Source organism: Lissotriton helveticus, chromosome 12, assembly GCF_964261635.1.
Source record: "Lissotriton helveticus chromosome 12, aLisHel1.1, whole genome shotgun sequence".
NCBI lineage: Eukaryota > Metazoa > Chordata > Amphibia > Caudata > Salamandridae > Lissotriton > Lissotriton helveticus.
In genome coordinates, this window is record NC_136073.1 from 828,299,297 (window position 1) to 828,316,443 (window position 17,147).

The window sequence follows — 17,147 nt, forward strand, 5'->3', positions numbered from 1 at the left end:
TGGCTCCTGGAATAGTGCAATATGGCCATCTGAATCTCCCAGAGGATTGTATGGACATACTGAAGGAGGCTAAGCGACCTTCCACTAGGACTTCTTATGCTTACAAGTGGAAGAGGTTTTGCATCTGGTGCACGTCTAAAAGCTATGACCCTACGACATGCAAGGAAGATGTCATCCTTCCATATCTGCTACATCTGGCGCAGTCTGGCCTTAATGTCCATTCCATTAAGGTTCATCTGGCTGCTTTGACTGCCTACAGGAAATGCCCTTCACAGACTTCCTTCTTCCAGATCCCTGTGATCAAAGATTTTCTGGAAGGCTTGAAGAAAGTATTCCCTCCTGTCAGGCTTCCTTCGCCTTCATGGGACTTGAATGTGGTGCTGTCCAGATTGATGAAGGAGCCTTTTGAACATATTCATAAGGCTTCGTTGCAGCACCTGTCCTGGAAGGCGGCGTTCCTCGTGGCCATTACATCGGCCCGCCGGGTGAGTGAAATTCAGACGTTGTGTTGCCAAGAACCTTACACTGTGTTTCATGCTGCTAAGGTTGTTATGCATACTCACCCTAAGTTTCTTCCCAAGGTTATTTCTGATTTTCATATCAACCAGACGATAACTTTACCTACGTTCTTTCAGAATCCTTCATCTCCAGCGGAAAGGTCTTTGCATTCCCTGGATGTTAGGAGGGTGCTGAAATTTTATCTGGATAAAACCAAAGATATTCGTAGGTCAGACCAATTGTTCATCAATTATGGATCAGTCAGGACGGGTCTTGCTACCTCTAAACAGTCCATCTCGAGGTGGCTTGTGTCCTGCATACAATTGTGTTACCAAAAAGCTAATAAGACCTTAGGGGGCAAACCTAAGGCTCATTCCACCAGAGGTAAAGCTGCCACGACAGCTTTGCTTCGTAACGTGCCTATTGCTGAAATCTGCAAGGCAGCCACTTGGAAGTCGGTTCATACCTTTGCTAAGCATTACTGCCTGGACACTGATGCCAGGGCAGAAGCTCAGGTTGGGCAGGCTTCGCTGTGAAATCTGTTCGCACAATAGTGGTGTTATTTCTCGTTCTCCACCGCCGCTTTGGTTGGGGATGGGCTTGCCATTCTATTCACTAGATTATGACTATACACAGAGATCCCCTACTACAGAAGGAGTAGTTTCTGTCCTGTAACTCCAGTTCTGTAGTAGGGGTATCTCTGTTATAGTCATAAGCGCCCGCCCTCCTCCCCGGTGGAGAGAGATATTCATGTACGGAATGCTACAGGTCTGGCGTGTTACGCCTTCAAAAAGAACTGAAAGTAATTGGGACCTGCAGTGCATTCTGGGATACTGTGAAGTTCTGGAAAGTTCTCTTAAAGGCACAGTATCCTGTTCTGAGCCACATAATGGCAGCCTATGGGGCTTGTCTGTCCAGGTCCTCCTCTCTATCATTCCAGAGGGTTTTTGCTGTTTAAGGAAGGGAAATCTGTACAGGCTTTGCTGTTTTGTGGATTTTATTGGTGGAATTTCTAGTTGAAGTACTGGACAGTGTAGCCTTTTTAGGCTGCATTATCTGTCTTTAAATTCTCTCTTAAGTGTCTGTGCATTTATGCATTTTTCGACACTCTAAGAGATTATTTTTGATTGCTCCGGGGTCCACGCACATGGGCGGGACTATTCACTAGATTATGACTATAACAGAGATACCCCTACTACAGAACTGGAGTTACAGGACAGAAACTACTCCCTCTCCCTTAAAGCTTTTTCAGTGAGTTTTTTCAGTGGGGTTTGTGGATTTGCCTTCTAAAAGCAACCTAGCGGCATTTGGCCTGCAGCCATGAGCACCGAAGGCCGGCTCAGTATCTAGTCTACAACTAACTCTCTATGGGTGACTAAGCATAGCCTTTGTCTGTGCGTAGCAGGATTGCTGAAAGGTCTAACCTATGGACAGTCGTATACATACAAACCCTATGGGTGACCAACCTCCGAGGCATACACCCTTTAGCTCTGGGCACAAGATCACCATACCTGGTACGGTTCAGGAAAATTTTTAATTGGTATTGACAGTTGTAGGAGAGTAGGGTCTGCAATCCTATGATCACCCAGATTTTTTGCTTTTTGCTGCACTGGTTTACGACTTTCCCTGGCTGTGGGCCTGCTAATCAGACCCACAGCCTAGCTGTTCGCTCTATCCAAATTGTACTCAGGTACTGAATTGGCACTGGGCCCTCTCCAAGTCCCAGTACCCAGGGCTGAGGTGTACCCAGAAGTCTCCCAGGGGCTGAAGCATGTATTGTGCCACCCCTGGGCTGACTAACTAAACTGACACAACTGGCTGCACGACAGCTGGGGCAAGGTGGTGTAATCACCCCTTTGCTTTAGATATAGTATACCTATATCTAACCCTAAAATGGACACACAGATCTCCTATCAGTCACTCCTATGGCAGGCCTTAACAATCCTGAAGGCAGAGTGCTTGGAATCGTGTGAGATGGTGCTCTGGCATGAGCTGAGCCTGTCTGCGGCTTTCGGGATCCATCCCTTAGCCGTTTCCATGATATCGCATACCATATACTCTTAAGTGCATTATAATCCTCGCGGTTATATGCCATCTCTGGTATCGCTTTATCAAAACATGTCGAGTAAGGTGTCATACGAATTGGAATACTAACCCCTCGCCAATTCTGGCGACGGGGTTAGCATTCCACCCTTCTAGAGGGACACGGCATGTATGTAACCTGTAACCCCGGTTAAAGTCAGACAGAGCCTTAGCATCCACAAAATGGATGCTGCCACCGAGACACAAGTCTGCCCTCCTGCTGCTGGGAGTCCTCCCAGAGCAGGAGGCAAGGACAAAGGGTTTCCTGTCAGGGGCGGTGCCAGCACCGTCCCAGACAGGGTTTTGTGTATTCCAGGTAGGCAGGGCTACAGAGGAAGGTGACTGCAAGTGGCACCCCGGTGCTCACTGTGCATAGGCCGGCTGAAACCAGTTCCAGGGGCACTCCAGCCCCTGGCCTGGGGAAAGCCCGCCAAAGGAGAGGGGTGTAACCACCCCCCTCCTGGTCCCACCCATAGGGCAGGACTTAGTCGCGTGCCAGCCCCCTTTTCCCAGATAAAGGTAGGAGCTGGCCCCCTTCCAAATTAGATCATCTTTGGAATCAAGACACGACTTTCTACGAAAGGACATCAAGATTTCTTCTTCAAGATTCTCCCTTGTGACTAAGGAGTAGTCACCCTGCATCCGCAGGCACCACCTCAAGAACACTGCGGTCTGCTGCAAGTCCTTCCTCCGGAATCCGACTGTCCAGCTCGACAAGACCCGGCTTCCCTGGCACCTCCGACCTCTACTCACCTCTACAGCCAAGCTGAGAACCGTGAGTGCGACGAGACCTCAAGGGACCGACTATTGCCAAGACTGCACGACTTCTTCACAGCAAGCCCGCCGGGTAATCTACTGGCGAGTGCTTTGGGGTCCGAGAAGCCCCGACCCTGAGCAGCTCCAGCACCGAAGATCAGCCCCCCAGCATCTCCACGATCGGCGTGGGGCCCTTCTGCTTTTTGCTGCTCACCGCGTTGTTTGGCTACTAGCCCGCTGGCTTGTGGCCTTCTGAACGACGCCCGACGACATCACTGCTGCTGGTCTGGTTGCTCCAGACTGGTTCTTGCTCCCTTCCAGAAGAGGAGCACCCCGGACCCTCCTGGTCCACTCAAGACGCCATTTTGAGTCCACCGCGTGGGCTTGAATTAGCCAAGGCTTTGTTGCCCAATTCTGGGTCCTTCGACGCCGACAGCTTCATCCATCGTGGGACAGCTCGCCCCTCCATCCTGGTCGCCGACAACGCCTCCTGGTCCGTGAGATCTGCAGAGCACAGCGTCGCCCACTCACCTAGTCGAGGTGACTACCCTCCGGTGCCCTCCTGGTGCCCCTGACTACTGGCTAGTAGTCACGAACTTGGTCCCCTCTGCTTTCAGGTGTCATCCATCTTCGAGATCCAGGCTTGGATCGCTTCGAACTCTCTTCACTGGTCGCCTGCCAGCATCTTTTCTTCCAGGCTCCTGGTTCGTCTACGAGGATTCCCGACGTCTTTTGAGACCTATGCAGCTGCAGCCCCTGGGCTAGGTAACTTCGGCATTTCGGTGCCCCAGCATAGCCTCACTATCCAAGGGTCAGGATCCACTGTCGTTTTCTTCCTACCAGGTCGGGTTCGCCCGTGAACACTAACTTTAACTTTACTAGCTATCATAGACTTTGTCCCGCATCCCGCGTGAGAGTGCACACTCTGCACCCGAGTCCCCTGGGCCTCCTAGAAGTAATCTAACGATTCTATAGTCAAGTCCTAGCGACTCCAAAGCCTATTAGTACTGTACTTACCTGCTAGTAGTTTCGCATTCCACTTTTAGAGTATATGGTTTTCCGTGCCCCTCGGGCATTTGTATATACTGTGCTAACTTAAGTATTTTTATAAGAGTTTTGTTGTGTGCTTAGCTCCCTGTCTCATAAAGAGCCAGGGTAGTCTTGTTATAAATAAATACACTGTTTATTTTCATAACAACTTGTGTGGTGTCCTTTCACTGGGTGTTCAAGGGGTAATGTGATGGTAAAACAGCTGGCTTAACACGCCCTCTAGAGTCTTAGCCTTAGACTGCTCGTATCCATGCTACTAGGATAGCTGGTCTATAAGGTTGACTTACAACCAATCATCAATAAGGGTTGTTTGGACTGATACATAGTGATCACTAGAATAGTGAGCACTGCATATCAGGCCAACTTCTCACATTGGTGAGCAGCGGTTGGGATTTGAGCTTGCTGTTGTTTTACCACACATATCCTAAGAATATCTTGTGAAAGATCACGTAAGTACTAAAGGTACATATAACTTAGCTTAGAATACTCTGAGTTCTACTGAACCAGCTGTTGTAGCTCCTAGGGCCTAGCACACCCTAAACTACAACTCTAGCAAGGGATCAGTAGGTAAACATATAGTGTAGGTAAGTGCACCACTTACACCTCACTAGAAAAGCATGTCTACCCAGGGAGAGTCCTCAGGGACCCCTCTTGTGGTGATTGACCCTCCACAGGTCAGCTCAAGATATGCAGCTCTCAATTTCCAGGAGTTGAGACACTTGTGTACCTCCAGGAAATTGAAACAGGGGGCTAACCCCACCACTCCCTTCCTGTTGGATCTCTTAGAGACCTATGATGCTAGTAAAGCATCTCAGGGAGAGGGGAATATGCCAGCCTTAGAGGGGCACCTTGGTGATCCAGACCTCCACAACACTGTAAATGCAGTTGAGGAGGAGGACCCTGAGGAGCTCTCTGGAGATGAGGTAGACAAAGGTCTTGAGGTAGTCAGAAGGCTAACTAGGGCCAACATAGACTTGCTTGGGCTAGGATCTGGGGGACCCCCAGTACTGACCCTAAGTAGGCCTAACCTTGGAGTTAGGAGAGATAGATCTCTTTCTAGGGACTCCAATAGATCTCTGCACTCTAATGCCTCTTCTCAGAGGAGAAGGAACTCTCCCCAGAGGAGATTGACTTCCCCTCAGAGACTGGAGCATGAAGCTAGGATGAGACAGGCTACTCTGAGGATTGAAAGGGAAGAACTTGCCCTGGCCGAAGAAAAGCTTGCCTTTGCTAGAGAGCAGCAGATGAGTGAGTTAGCTCCCACTGGTGGCAGCAATCTCCCAAGAGATAGAGAGAAGGGTTTAGATACTAAACACCTGACTAAGATAGTGCCCCCCTTTAAGCAAGGGGATGACATCCAGAAATGGATGGCTGCTTTGGAGAGGGCCTGCACTGTGCAGTGCATTCCCCGAAGTCAGTGGGCAGCTATACTGTGGCTCTCCTTTGATGGTAAAGGTAGAGATAAGCTCCTCACTACAAGAGTGGAGGATGCTAATGATTACCAGGTCCTGAAAAATGCACTGGTTGATGGGTTTGGTTTAACCACTGAGCAGTACAGGTTGCTGTTCAGAGACACCCAGAAAACTCAGTCTCAGAACTGGTCTGACTTTGTGGATTGTGCCACTAAGGCTTTGGAGGGCTGGTTGCTGGGTAGCAAGGTTACTGATTGCACAGGGTTGTACAATCTCATGATGAGAGAACAGATTTTAAATAATTGTCAGAACCAGTTGTTGCACCAGCACCTTGTTGATTCAGATCTTCTGACCTCTCCCCAAGAATTGGGAAAGAAGGCAGACAAATGGGTCAAGACAAGGATCAAGCAGAACCAGAACCAGAACCAGGGTGGTCAGAAGAAAGCAGACCAGAAGGGTAATGTTAAGAGTGAACAAAATGACCAGAAGTCTTCACCAGGTCCCCAACAAACCAAAGAGGGTGGGGGTCAGGCTTCCCAGAAGAAGAAGACTCAAGAAGGCCAGTCAAAGAGGTGGTGCCAGTACTGTAAAAGTAAGTCTCACTGGTTTAGTGAGTGCACCAAAAGAGGAGGACAAACTCCTGCCACTACGGCCCCTAAGGCAACTGCACCCCCTAGTACAGTCAGTAGTGGTAGTGTACCTCCCAAGGCATTAGTTGGGTTAACCTTGGGAACTGAGGGGTCTGACAACTTAGTTGGCACACTCACTCAGGCTGTCCTTGTCTGTACAGGGGATATGGATATGTCCCCTGATATAAGTCCCAATACTTTGGGCAAATACAGGCAGACACCTTTGATTAATGGCAAGATGGCTCAGGCCTATAGGGACACTGGTGCCAGTGTCACCATGGTGACACCTAACTTTGTGGACCCTGGACAGATCATGCCAGGTACAGATTTCCTGGTGACCAATGCCAGCAACGTCACTACCAGTCATAGTATGGCGATTGTGGCTTTCTCCTGGGGTGGAGTGAAGGGTCAAAAGAAAGTTGTAGTCAGTTCAGACCTCCCAGTTGATTGTTTGTTGGGCAATGATTTGGAGTCATCATTATGGTCAGAAGTGGAGCAGAGGACTCACATGGAGATGTTAGGCTTGCCAGCACATGTGCTTGCTGTGACTAGGTCACAGGCCAGAAGATGCCCCACTGAACAGGTGCTGGATCCTGAAAGTATGGACCAGACACCTTCCAAGAAGAAGAGCAGTAGGGTTAAGGCTTTGCCTTCCCCCTTACCCCAGGTCGAGGATCAAGTCTCTGAGGAGGCTGATCTGAGAGAGCTGAGGGAAACTGAGCCTAAAGAACTTGAACTTGATCAAGTTGAGTTTCTGGGCTCAGGGGGACCCTCCAGAGCAGACCTGGGGAAGGCACAGTTAGACTGCCCTTCCCTTGAACCCCTCAGACAGCAGGCTGCTGCTGAGGCTGCAGGGAATGCCACAGGTGCCCACAGGGTATACTGGGAAGATGGACTCCTGTACTCTGAGTCAAGAGACCCCAAGCCTGGTGCAACCAGGAGGCTGGTCATCCCCTTGTCTCTGAGAGGTTTCCTTCTCACCTTGGCCCATGAGATTCCCCTTGCAGGTCATTTAGGTCAGACAAAGACGTGGGACAGGCTTGTCTCACACTTTCACTGGCCCCACATGAATGAGAATACCAAGGAGTTTTGTCGCTCCTGTGTCACTTGCCAAGCCAGTGGTAAGTCAGGTGGCACAACAAAGGCCCCCCTCATACCACTACCTGTGGTGGGGGTCCCCTTTGAACGAGTGGGGATTGACATTGTTGGTCCAATGGAACCCCAGACAGCATCAGGGCACAAGTTTATACTGGTGGTGGTGGATCATGCCACCAGGTATCCTGAAGCTATTCCACTTAGGACCACTACAGCACCTGTAGTGGCAAGGGCCCTAGTTGGAGTGTTCTCCAGAGTGGGCTTCCCTAAGGAGGTTGTTTCTGACAGAGGTACAAACTTCATGTCAGGATATCTGACTGCAATGTGGAAGGAGTGTGGTGTGAACTACAAGTTCACCACACCCTACCACCCACAATGCAATGGGCTTGTTGAGAGATTCAACAGGACCCTCAAAGGGATGATTCATGGGCTACCTGAACCTCTTAGGAGAAGATGGGATGTCCTGATCCCCTGCCTCTTGTTTGCTTACAGAGAGGTCCCACAGAAGGGGGTTGGCTACAGCCCCTTTGAGCTTCTGTATGGGCATCCTGTAAGAGGACCCCTGTGTTTGGTGAAGGAAGGTTGGGAGAGACCTCTCAAAAAGCCTGCAACCAACATAGTGGACTATGTACTTGGTCTCCGCTCCAGGATGGCTGAGTATATGGAAAAGGCATCTAAAAACTTTGAGGCCAGCCAAGAACTCCAAAAAGCTTGGCATGACCAAAAGGTTGTTCTGACTGTGTACCAGCCAGGACAGAAGGTGTGGGTGCTGGAGCCAGTGGCCCCAGCAGCTCTGAAAGACAAATGGTCTGGGCCCCACACCATCATTGAGCAAAAGGGAGAGGTTACCTACTTGGTGGACCTTGGAACTCCCAGGAGCCCTCTCAGAGTGCTCCATGTAAACAGGCTCAAGGCATATGTTGACAGGAAGGACATGAGCTTGCTCATGGCCACAGATGAGGGACAGGAGGAAGAGAGTGACCCTCTCCCAGACCTGCTCACTCAGAATCCTGATGATGGGTCAGTAGATGGTGTTGTCTTTTGTGGCAGCCTCACTGAGCATCAGCAACAGGATTGCAGGCAAGTTCTGCAATCCTTCAGACATATGTTCTCTCTAACACCCAGCCAAACTGATTGGTGTACCCATGATGTTGACACTGGGGACAGTCTGCCTGTCAAGAGTAAAATCTACAGACAGCCTGATCATGTTAGAGACTGCATCAAAACAGAAGTGCAGAAAATGTTGGAGCTGGGAGTCATTGAGCCCTCAGATAGCCCTTGGGCTAGCCCAGTAGTTCTAGTGCCAAAGCCTCACACCCAGGGTGGTAAGAAAGAGATGAGGTTTTGCGTAGACTACAGAGGCCTCAATGCAGTCACTAAGACTGATGCCCACCCAATACCAAGAGCAGATGAACTTATAGATAAATTGGCTTCTGCCAAAATCTTAAGTACATTTGATTTGACAGCTGGGTATTGGCAAATCAGGTTAGCTGAGGAGGCCAAACCCAAGACAGCATTTTCTACCCCTGGTGGGCATTATCAATTTGTGGTAATACCCTTTGGTTTGAAAAATGCACCTGCCACCTTCCAAAGGTTGGTGAATCAAGTCCTCACTGGGCTGGATGACTTCTGTGCAGCATATCTTGACGATATTGCTGTCTTTAACTCCACCTGGGAGGATCACCTGGTCCATCTGAGGAAAGTGTTAGAGGCCCTGCAGAAGGCAGGCCTCACTATCAAGGCCACTAAGTGCCAGATAGGGCAGACACAGGTTGTATACCTGGGCCACCTTGTGGGTGGAGGCCAGGTTCAGCCATTGGAGAGTAAAATACAGGCCATCCAGGACTGGGCTCCTCCAATCACCCAGACTCAGGTTCGAGCTTTCTTGGGCCTGACTGGGTATTATAGGAAGTTTGTCAGAAATTATGGGTCCATAGTGACCCCTCTTAATGACCTGACAAGCAAAACGATGCCGAAGAAAGTTCAGTGGACAGCAAGCTGTCAGAAAGCATTCAATGACCTAAAGCAGGCCATGTGCACAGCACCTATCCTAAAGAGTCCAGATTACTCCAAGCCATTCATTGTCCAAACAGATGCTTCTGAGTTGGGTGTGGGAGCTGTTCTGTCTCAGCTGAATTTTGATGGTAATGATCAGCCTATTGCTTTCATTAGTAGGAGGCTGACCCCCAGAGAGAAAAATTGGTCAGCTATTGAGAGGGAGGCCTTTGCTGTGGTTTGGGCCCTGAAGAAGCTGAGGGCCTACTTGTTTGGCACTCACTTCACCATTCAGACCGACCATAAACCCCTCTTGTGGCTAAATCAGATGAAGGGTGAAAACCCCAAACTGCTTAGGTGGTCCATTTCCCTACAGGGGATGGATTTTACAGTGGAGCATAGACCTGGTACTGATCACAGCAATGCTGATGGGCTCTCCAGGTATTTCCACTTAGAGCAAGAAGACTCACCTGGTCAAGGTTAGTTTATTGTCCCACAGTTTGGGGGGGGGGTCATGTAGGAGAGTAGGGTCTGCAATCCTATGATCACCCAGATTTTTTGCTTTTTGCTGCACTGGTTTACGACTTTCCCTGGCTGTGGGCCTGCTAATCAGACCCACAGCCTAGCTGTTCTCTCTATCCAAATTGTACTCAGGTACTGAATTGGCACTGGGCCCTCTCCAAGTCCCTGTACCCAGGGCTGAGGTGTACCCAGAAGTCTCCCAGGGGCTGAAGCATGTATTGTGCCACCCATGGGCTGACTAACTAAACTGACACAACTGGCTGCACGACAGCTGGGGCAAGGTGGTGTAATCACCCCTTTGCTTTAGATATAGTATACCTATATCTAACCCTAAAATGGACACACAGATCTCCTATCAGTCACTCCTATGGCAGGCCTTAACAATCCTGAAGGCAGAGTGCTTGGAATCGTGTGAGATGGTGCTCTGGCATGAGCTGAGCCTGTCTGCGGCTTTCGGGATCCATCCCTTAGCCGTTTCCATGATATCGCATACCATATACTCTTAAGTGCATTATAATCCTCGCGGTTATATGCCAACTCTGGTATCGCTTTATCAAAACATGTCGAGTAAGGTGTCATACGAATTGGAATACTAACCCCTCGCCAATTCTGGCGACGGGGTTAGCATTCCACCCTTCTAGAGGGACACGGCATGTATGTAACCTGTAACCCCGGTTAAAGTCAGACAGAGCCTTAGCATCCACAAAATGGATGCTGCCACCGAGACACAAGTCTGCCCTCCTGCTGCTGGGAGTCCTCCCAGAGCAGGAGGCAAGGACAAAGGGTTTCCTGCCAGGGGCGGTGCCAGCACCGTCCCAGAAGGGTTTTGTGTATTCCAGGTAGGCAGGACTACAGAGGAAGGTGACTGCAAGTGGCACCCCGGTGCTCACTGTGCATAGGCCGGCTGAAACCAGTTCCAGGGGCACTCCAGCCCCTGGCCTGGGGAAAGCCCGCCAAAGGAGAGGGGTGTAACCACCCCCCTCCTGGTCCCACCCATAGGGCAGGACTTAGTCGCGTGCCAGCCCCCTTTTCCCAGATAAAGGTAGGAGCTGGCCCCCTTCCAAATTAGATCATCTTTGGAATCAAGACACGACTTTCTACGAAAGGACATCAAGATTTCTTCTTCAAGATTCTCCCTTGTGACTAAGGAGTAGTCCCCCTGCATCGGCAGGCACCACCTCAAGAACACTGCGGTCTGCTGCAAGTCCTTCCTCCGGAATCCGACTGTCCAGCTCGACAAGACCCGGCTTCCCTGGCACCTCCGACCTCTACTCACCTCTACAGCCAAGCTGAGAACCGTGAGTGCGACGAGACCTCAAGGGACCGACTATTGCCAAGACTGCACGACTTCTTCACAGCAAGCCCGCCGGGTAATCTACTGGCGAGTGCTTTGGGGTCCGAGAAGCCCCGACCCTGAGCAGCTCCAGCACCGAAGATCAGCCCCCCAGCATCTCCACGATCGGCGTGGGGCCCTTCTGTTTTTTGCTGCTCACCGCGTTGTTTGGCTACTAGCCCGCTGGCTTGTGGCCTTCTGAACGACGCCCGACGACATCACTGCTGCTGGTCTGGTTGCTCCAGACTGGTTCTTGCTCCCTTCCAGAAGAGGAGCACCCCGGACCCTCCTGGTCCACTCAAGACGCCATTTTGAGTCCACCGCGTGGGCTTGAATTAGCCAAGGCTTTGTTGCCCAATTCTGGGTCCTTCGACGCCGACAGCTTCATCCATCGTGGGACAGCTCGCCCCTCCATCCTGGTCGCCGACAACGCCTCCTGGTCCGTGAGATCTGCAGAGCACAGCGTCGCCCACTCACCTAGTCGAGGTGACTACCCTCCGGTGCCCTCCTGGTGCCCCTGACTACTGGCTAGTAGTCACGAACTTGGTCCCCTCTGCTTTCAGGTGTCATCCATCTTCGAGATCCAGGCTTGGATCGCTTCGAACTCTCTTCACTGGTCGCCTGCCAGCATCTTTTCTTCCAGGCTCCTGGTTCGTCTACGAGGATTCCCGACGTCTTTTGAGACCTATGCAGCTGCAGCCCCTGGGCTAGGTAACTTCGGCATTTCGGTGCCCCAGCATAGCCTCACTATCCAAGGGTCAGGATCCACTGTCGTTTTCTTCCTACCAGGTCGGGTTCGCCCGTGAACACTAACTTTAACTTTACTAGCTATCATAGACTTTGTCCCGCATCCCGCTTGAGAGTGCACACTCTGCACCCGAGTCCCCTGGGCCTCCTAGAAGTAATCTAACGATTCTATAGTCAAGTCCTAGCGACTCCAAAGCCTATTAGTACTGTACTTACCTGCTAGTAGTTTCGCATTCCACTTTTAGAGTATATGGTTTTCCGTGCCCCTCGGGCATTTGTATATACTGTGCTAACTTAAGTATTTTTATAAGAGTTTTGTTGTGTGCTTAGCTCCCTGTCTCATAAAGAGCCAGGGTAGTCTTGTTATAAATAAATACACTGTTTATTTTCATAACAACTTGTGTGGTGTCCTTTCACTGGGTGTTCAAGGGGTAATGTGATGGTAAAACAGCTGGCTTAACACGCCCTCTAGAGTCTTAGCCTTAGACTGCTCGTATCCATGCTACTAGGATAGCTGGTCTATAAGGTTGACTTACAACCAATCATCAATAAGGGTTGTTTGGACTGATACATAGTGATCACTAGAATAGTGAGCACTGCATATCAGGCCAACTTCTCACAACAGTATTTAAATTTATTGAATGTAGCTATCTTAAAACTCTGGCAATGATCCTATTTTGGACTACTTTGGTCTATGGTCTACTTGAAACAAGTGATGATTGCAATTATGTTTTAAAATGATGACTGAAAAAGTTATATATTGTTTTCCACCTATGAATATATATATATATATATATATATATATATATATATATATATATATATATATATATACACATATATATACATACACATATAGTTTAACTTTAAAGGTTAAAGATTGTGTATTGCATGAGGGTTTGTTAGACTAAAATATACTTCAAACAATTGGAATTAAAGGTAAGAGTTGACTGATATGATAAAACACAGAAAACCAATTAGTAACTTACAAAGCCCAATCTACAGCAACAATAAGAGTGATGTCATCAGTGGGAAGGCCAACAGATGTAAGTACAATGACCATTGTGACTAGGCCAGACTGTGGGATTCCAGCTGCACCTATACTTGCCGCTGTTGCTGTTATACTGCAAGGAGAAGAGAAAAAATAGTTCTGTCATTTCCAACCTGAAAAGATCCATATAAGAATGAATAACCAAATTCCACGTGCTGCTAGTTGACCCAGTGCTCCAATTGTGGCAACACACAATTACATTTTCTCATAAATGATTGTCTTAGAAACATAACTGTTTGGGGTTTCCGCCTTCGCAATTTTCGGTCTATGTGAACTAGAGTTGTAAAAATCACAATTAGAGGACAAACCTTCCTCTTTTATTATTGAATGTGATCAATAATTTTATATTGAGGGATCAGTTTGATAAACATTTTAAATAATTCCATTACTGCTCCACAATGTAAAATATTAGAAATTGTAATTAATGCAAGTATGAAAAATTGATATTAGCAGAAAAATCACCTCTACACTCAAGTATTTATTTTAATCTGCCAAAGTGTAACAGTCAGCATGTGGTTTACAGTTTAAATCTAAATCCATGGGGGCCTATTCAGAAAGGCATTTTGGGGTATGTAAAAGAGTACTACTGTAGTCTTTTTTTGTGTACTCTACATGTCGTGTAACACAAGATATAAAGTGGGACTATTCAAGTATTATCCATATACAAGGACTTTGCCCTCTTTACACTTTTACTAATAGGGAGTCAGAAGCTTCCGGGACGATTCACAAAAGAAACTATGGGCGATATTATCAAGCCAAATTGAGTTCGCAATCGCCGAAATTCGCAGAATTTCGGCGTTTGCGAATGCAATTTGGTCAAATGGTATGCATCAAGGCAATCTGCATTAAAAATACGGAATCGCAAAATATGCGATTCCTTATCTTGCGATTGCATTTAAGGAATCGCAAATTTTGCGATTCCTTAAATGCAATGTAAGAAGCTAAAAAAAATAGCAAATTGGCCTTAAGGAATCGCAAATTACCACCAACTTCTAGTTGGAGGTAAGTTGTGAATTCTGTAGTAGGGGATCTCTGTGTATAGTCATAATCTAGTGAATAGTCCCGCCCATGTGCGTGGACCCCGGAGCAATCAAAAATAATCTCTTACAGTGTCGAAAAATGCAGAACTGCACAGACACTTAAGAGAGAATTTAAAGACAGATAATGCAGCCTAAAAAGGCTACACTGTCCAGTACTTCAACTAGAAATTCCACCACAAAAATCCACAAAACAGCAAAGCCTGTACAGATTTCCCTTGCTTTAACAGCAAAATCCCTCAGGAATGATAGAGAGAAGAACCTGGACAGACAAGTCCCATAGGCTGCCATTATGTGGCTCAGAACAGGATACTGTGCCTTTAAGAGAACTTTCCAGAACTTCACAGTATCCCAGAATGCCCTGCAGGTCCCAGTTACTTTCAGTTCTTTTTTCGGGCTCCTGCAAGCAGGACCCTGGAGCATTGAGCTCTCCCTTTTCAAGGGTTTATTGGTGTTTTTTCACTGTAAAATCGATTTAAGTGCTTTCTAAGTACTTTTGTGCTTTTCTTCTTGGTGTTTTGCACTCTTTTATTGTCAAATATGCCTTCATTATTTGACAAATGACTGGAGTGCTCCAGGAAGATGGCTAAGTCAGACCCTCATGAGGTGTGTATCCTCTGCCTGCCCTCTTCCCATGTTCCAGAGGAGTGTGAGATCTGCAAAGGCTTCTCTGGCAGGACCCTGAAAGACAGAATGAAGATCAGACTTCAGGGCCTCGAGGAAAGAAGGCTGAAGGCGCAAGGTGGGTCTGGAGGGGCTTCATCTGCCCATGCTGAGGCCTCTGGGGGGCTCCCCAGGGGCAGGAAGTCCAGCAAACGTCCCCAGTCTCCGTCTGGGTCGATAGCACTGACCACGACGTCGAGAGGGAGGTCCACGGCCGGTTCCCAGTCTCCCCAGAGCTCTGGGTCGAGAAAACGTCGCCCGTCGACGTCGAGGGACTTGCACAGGCCGCCGTCGAACCCAGTGACGGTTTCATCGTCGTCGTCTTCGGCGTCGACGTCGAGTGATCGGCGTCGACGGGCCCGGCGTCGGCGCTCGCCGTCGAGGCGACACCGCCGTTCGCCGTCGACGAACAGTACATCGTCGTCGTCGAGGGGATCCTCGGCGTCGAGGCCGCCGTCGAAGCGGAAGAGATCGCCGTCGAGGCAGAAGAGATCTCCGGCGAAGAAGAAGTCGCCGTCGAGGCGGTTGAGGTCGCCGTCGAGGCGGACAAGGTCACCGTCGAGGCGGTCGAGGTCGCCGTCGAGGCGCAAAAGATCGCCGTTGAGACATAACGGATCGTCGTCGAGATGGTCGCGATCGACGTCGAGGCATAGAAGCCGTTCGACGCCGAAGCATGGAAGACGGTCGACGCCGAAGGGGCGCTCGACGTCGAGGGATCTACGTTTGACGCCTGAACACCATTCTTCGACGTCGAGGAGTCGTGCAGGCAGGCCTAGGACTGTGGGGGGTTCCCCTCAGTCCGGAAAGGATGGCTGGTCACCAGGATCGGTGTACTCGGAGGTGTATACTCCGAAGAAGACTGTTCCGCCTCCTCCTCCGTTGCCAAGAGGTCTTCCTCCGAGGGCTCCAACCCCTCCTCCGTTGCCTCCTCTGCCGCCACTTCCAACAGGACCTAGGACCCCTGTGCCAGACAAGCCGCCTCCGGTTCCACCGAGGTCGGTCTCGTTGCCCAGGCTTCCGACTCCTCCTAAGAAGACTCCTAAGTCTAAGGATCCTCCCAAGCCCAAGACGTCCGCCCCGGGGAAACCAGCGGAACGTCCCAGACCTAGAAGATCGAGGTCGCACTCCAGGCGGAGGGACAGATCGTGGAGTAGACACAGGTCCTCCACGAGATCTAGACATCGCCATAGGAGGCATAGGTCCAGGTCCCGTACTACCTCTTGGACCCGTTCCTATTCGCCTACTTTGTCGGATTCCCCGGAGACTAGGGTGTCTCCGATCGACGACATCGGTACATTCCAGGAGGTTCTCCTGAGGGGAGCTGCGAAGTTGGGTATCACGGTGACGGCTCCTACACCTATGACGTCCGTGATATTTGAGACTTTGCACAAGAAGCACCTGTCTCGCCCTCTACTGCCGTTGGTGCCAGGACTGGTCGAACCTGCGGAAGAGCTTTTTCTTACGCCAGCGGTGGTGAAGGCAGCTCCATCCAGACTTCTGAAGAAGTACAGGGCTCCTGACTCGGACCCGGCCTTCCTACGGATGGACCCAGTGCCAGATTCAGTGATAGTGACGGCGGCCAGGAAATTACATTCTACCTCCCCGTCATCCACCGTGCCTCCGGATAAGGAGAGCCGCTGGATTGATTCGGCTGGAAGGAAGGCGTGTGGGACTTCTTCCACTACTATGAAGGCTTCCAGCGACTCGGCGTTGCTAGGACGGTACGACCGTGCGCTGTGGAATTCCATGGAACAGTTCGCAGACCTTGTTCCGCGTGACAGGAAGGAGGACTTCATGGAAATCGTCAAGGAAGGGATGCTGGTCTCGAACCAGGCCATAAGCGCCGCGGCGGATATCTCCCTGTTGGCCGCACATGGCTACTGCCACGGTATCAACCAACGCCGCCATGCGTGGCTCAGGCTTACGTCACTCAAGCCTGAGGCGCAACAGCGAGTGGCCAATCTGCCGTTTTCCGGTGAGATGCTATTCGGGAAACACGCAGACGACGAAATGGCCTGGATGAAGGCCGAGGTGGAAACCCTGACAGCTGTGGGCTTGGAGAAGCCCAAGGACAAGAAACCCTACCGCCAGTTCCAACGGCGGTTCGGCTCGCAGGGGAAAGGAAGAGGACAGTCTTCGGGACAACAGCAGCAGCAACAACAGCAGCAGTTCCGGAGACCCTTCCAGAAACGCCAGAGGGGTAGAGGTGGACAGCAGTCCTCTACCGCGAACAAGGGCCCGGCCGGGTCTCGACCCTGAGCGGTTACTTCCCCTTCG

General features: G+C 50.0%; 1 protein-coding gene across 1 annotated transcript in view; it reads right to left on the bottom strand.

Moving 5' to 3' along the window:
- The window catches only part of LOC144799680 (excitatory amino acid transporter 5-like), a 258,239-nt gene that overhangs the window by 37,706 nt on the left and 203,386 nt on the right, over positions 1–17,147 (bottom strand). Inside the window, exon 9 of the mRNA XM_078671162.1 lies at positions 13,109–13,243. Within this exon, the coding sequence (XP_078527288.1) occupies positions 13,109–13,243 (135 nt within the window). The remainder of the gene's footprint in view (positions 1–13,108; positions 13,244–17,147) is intronic.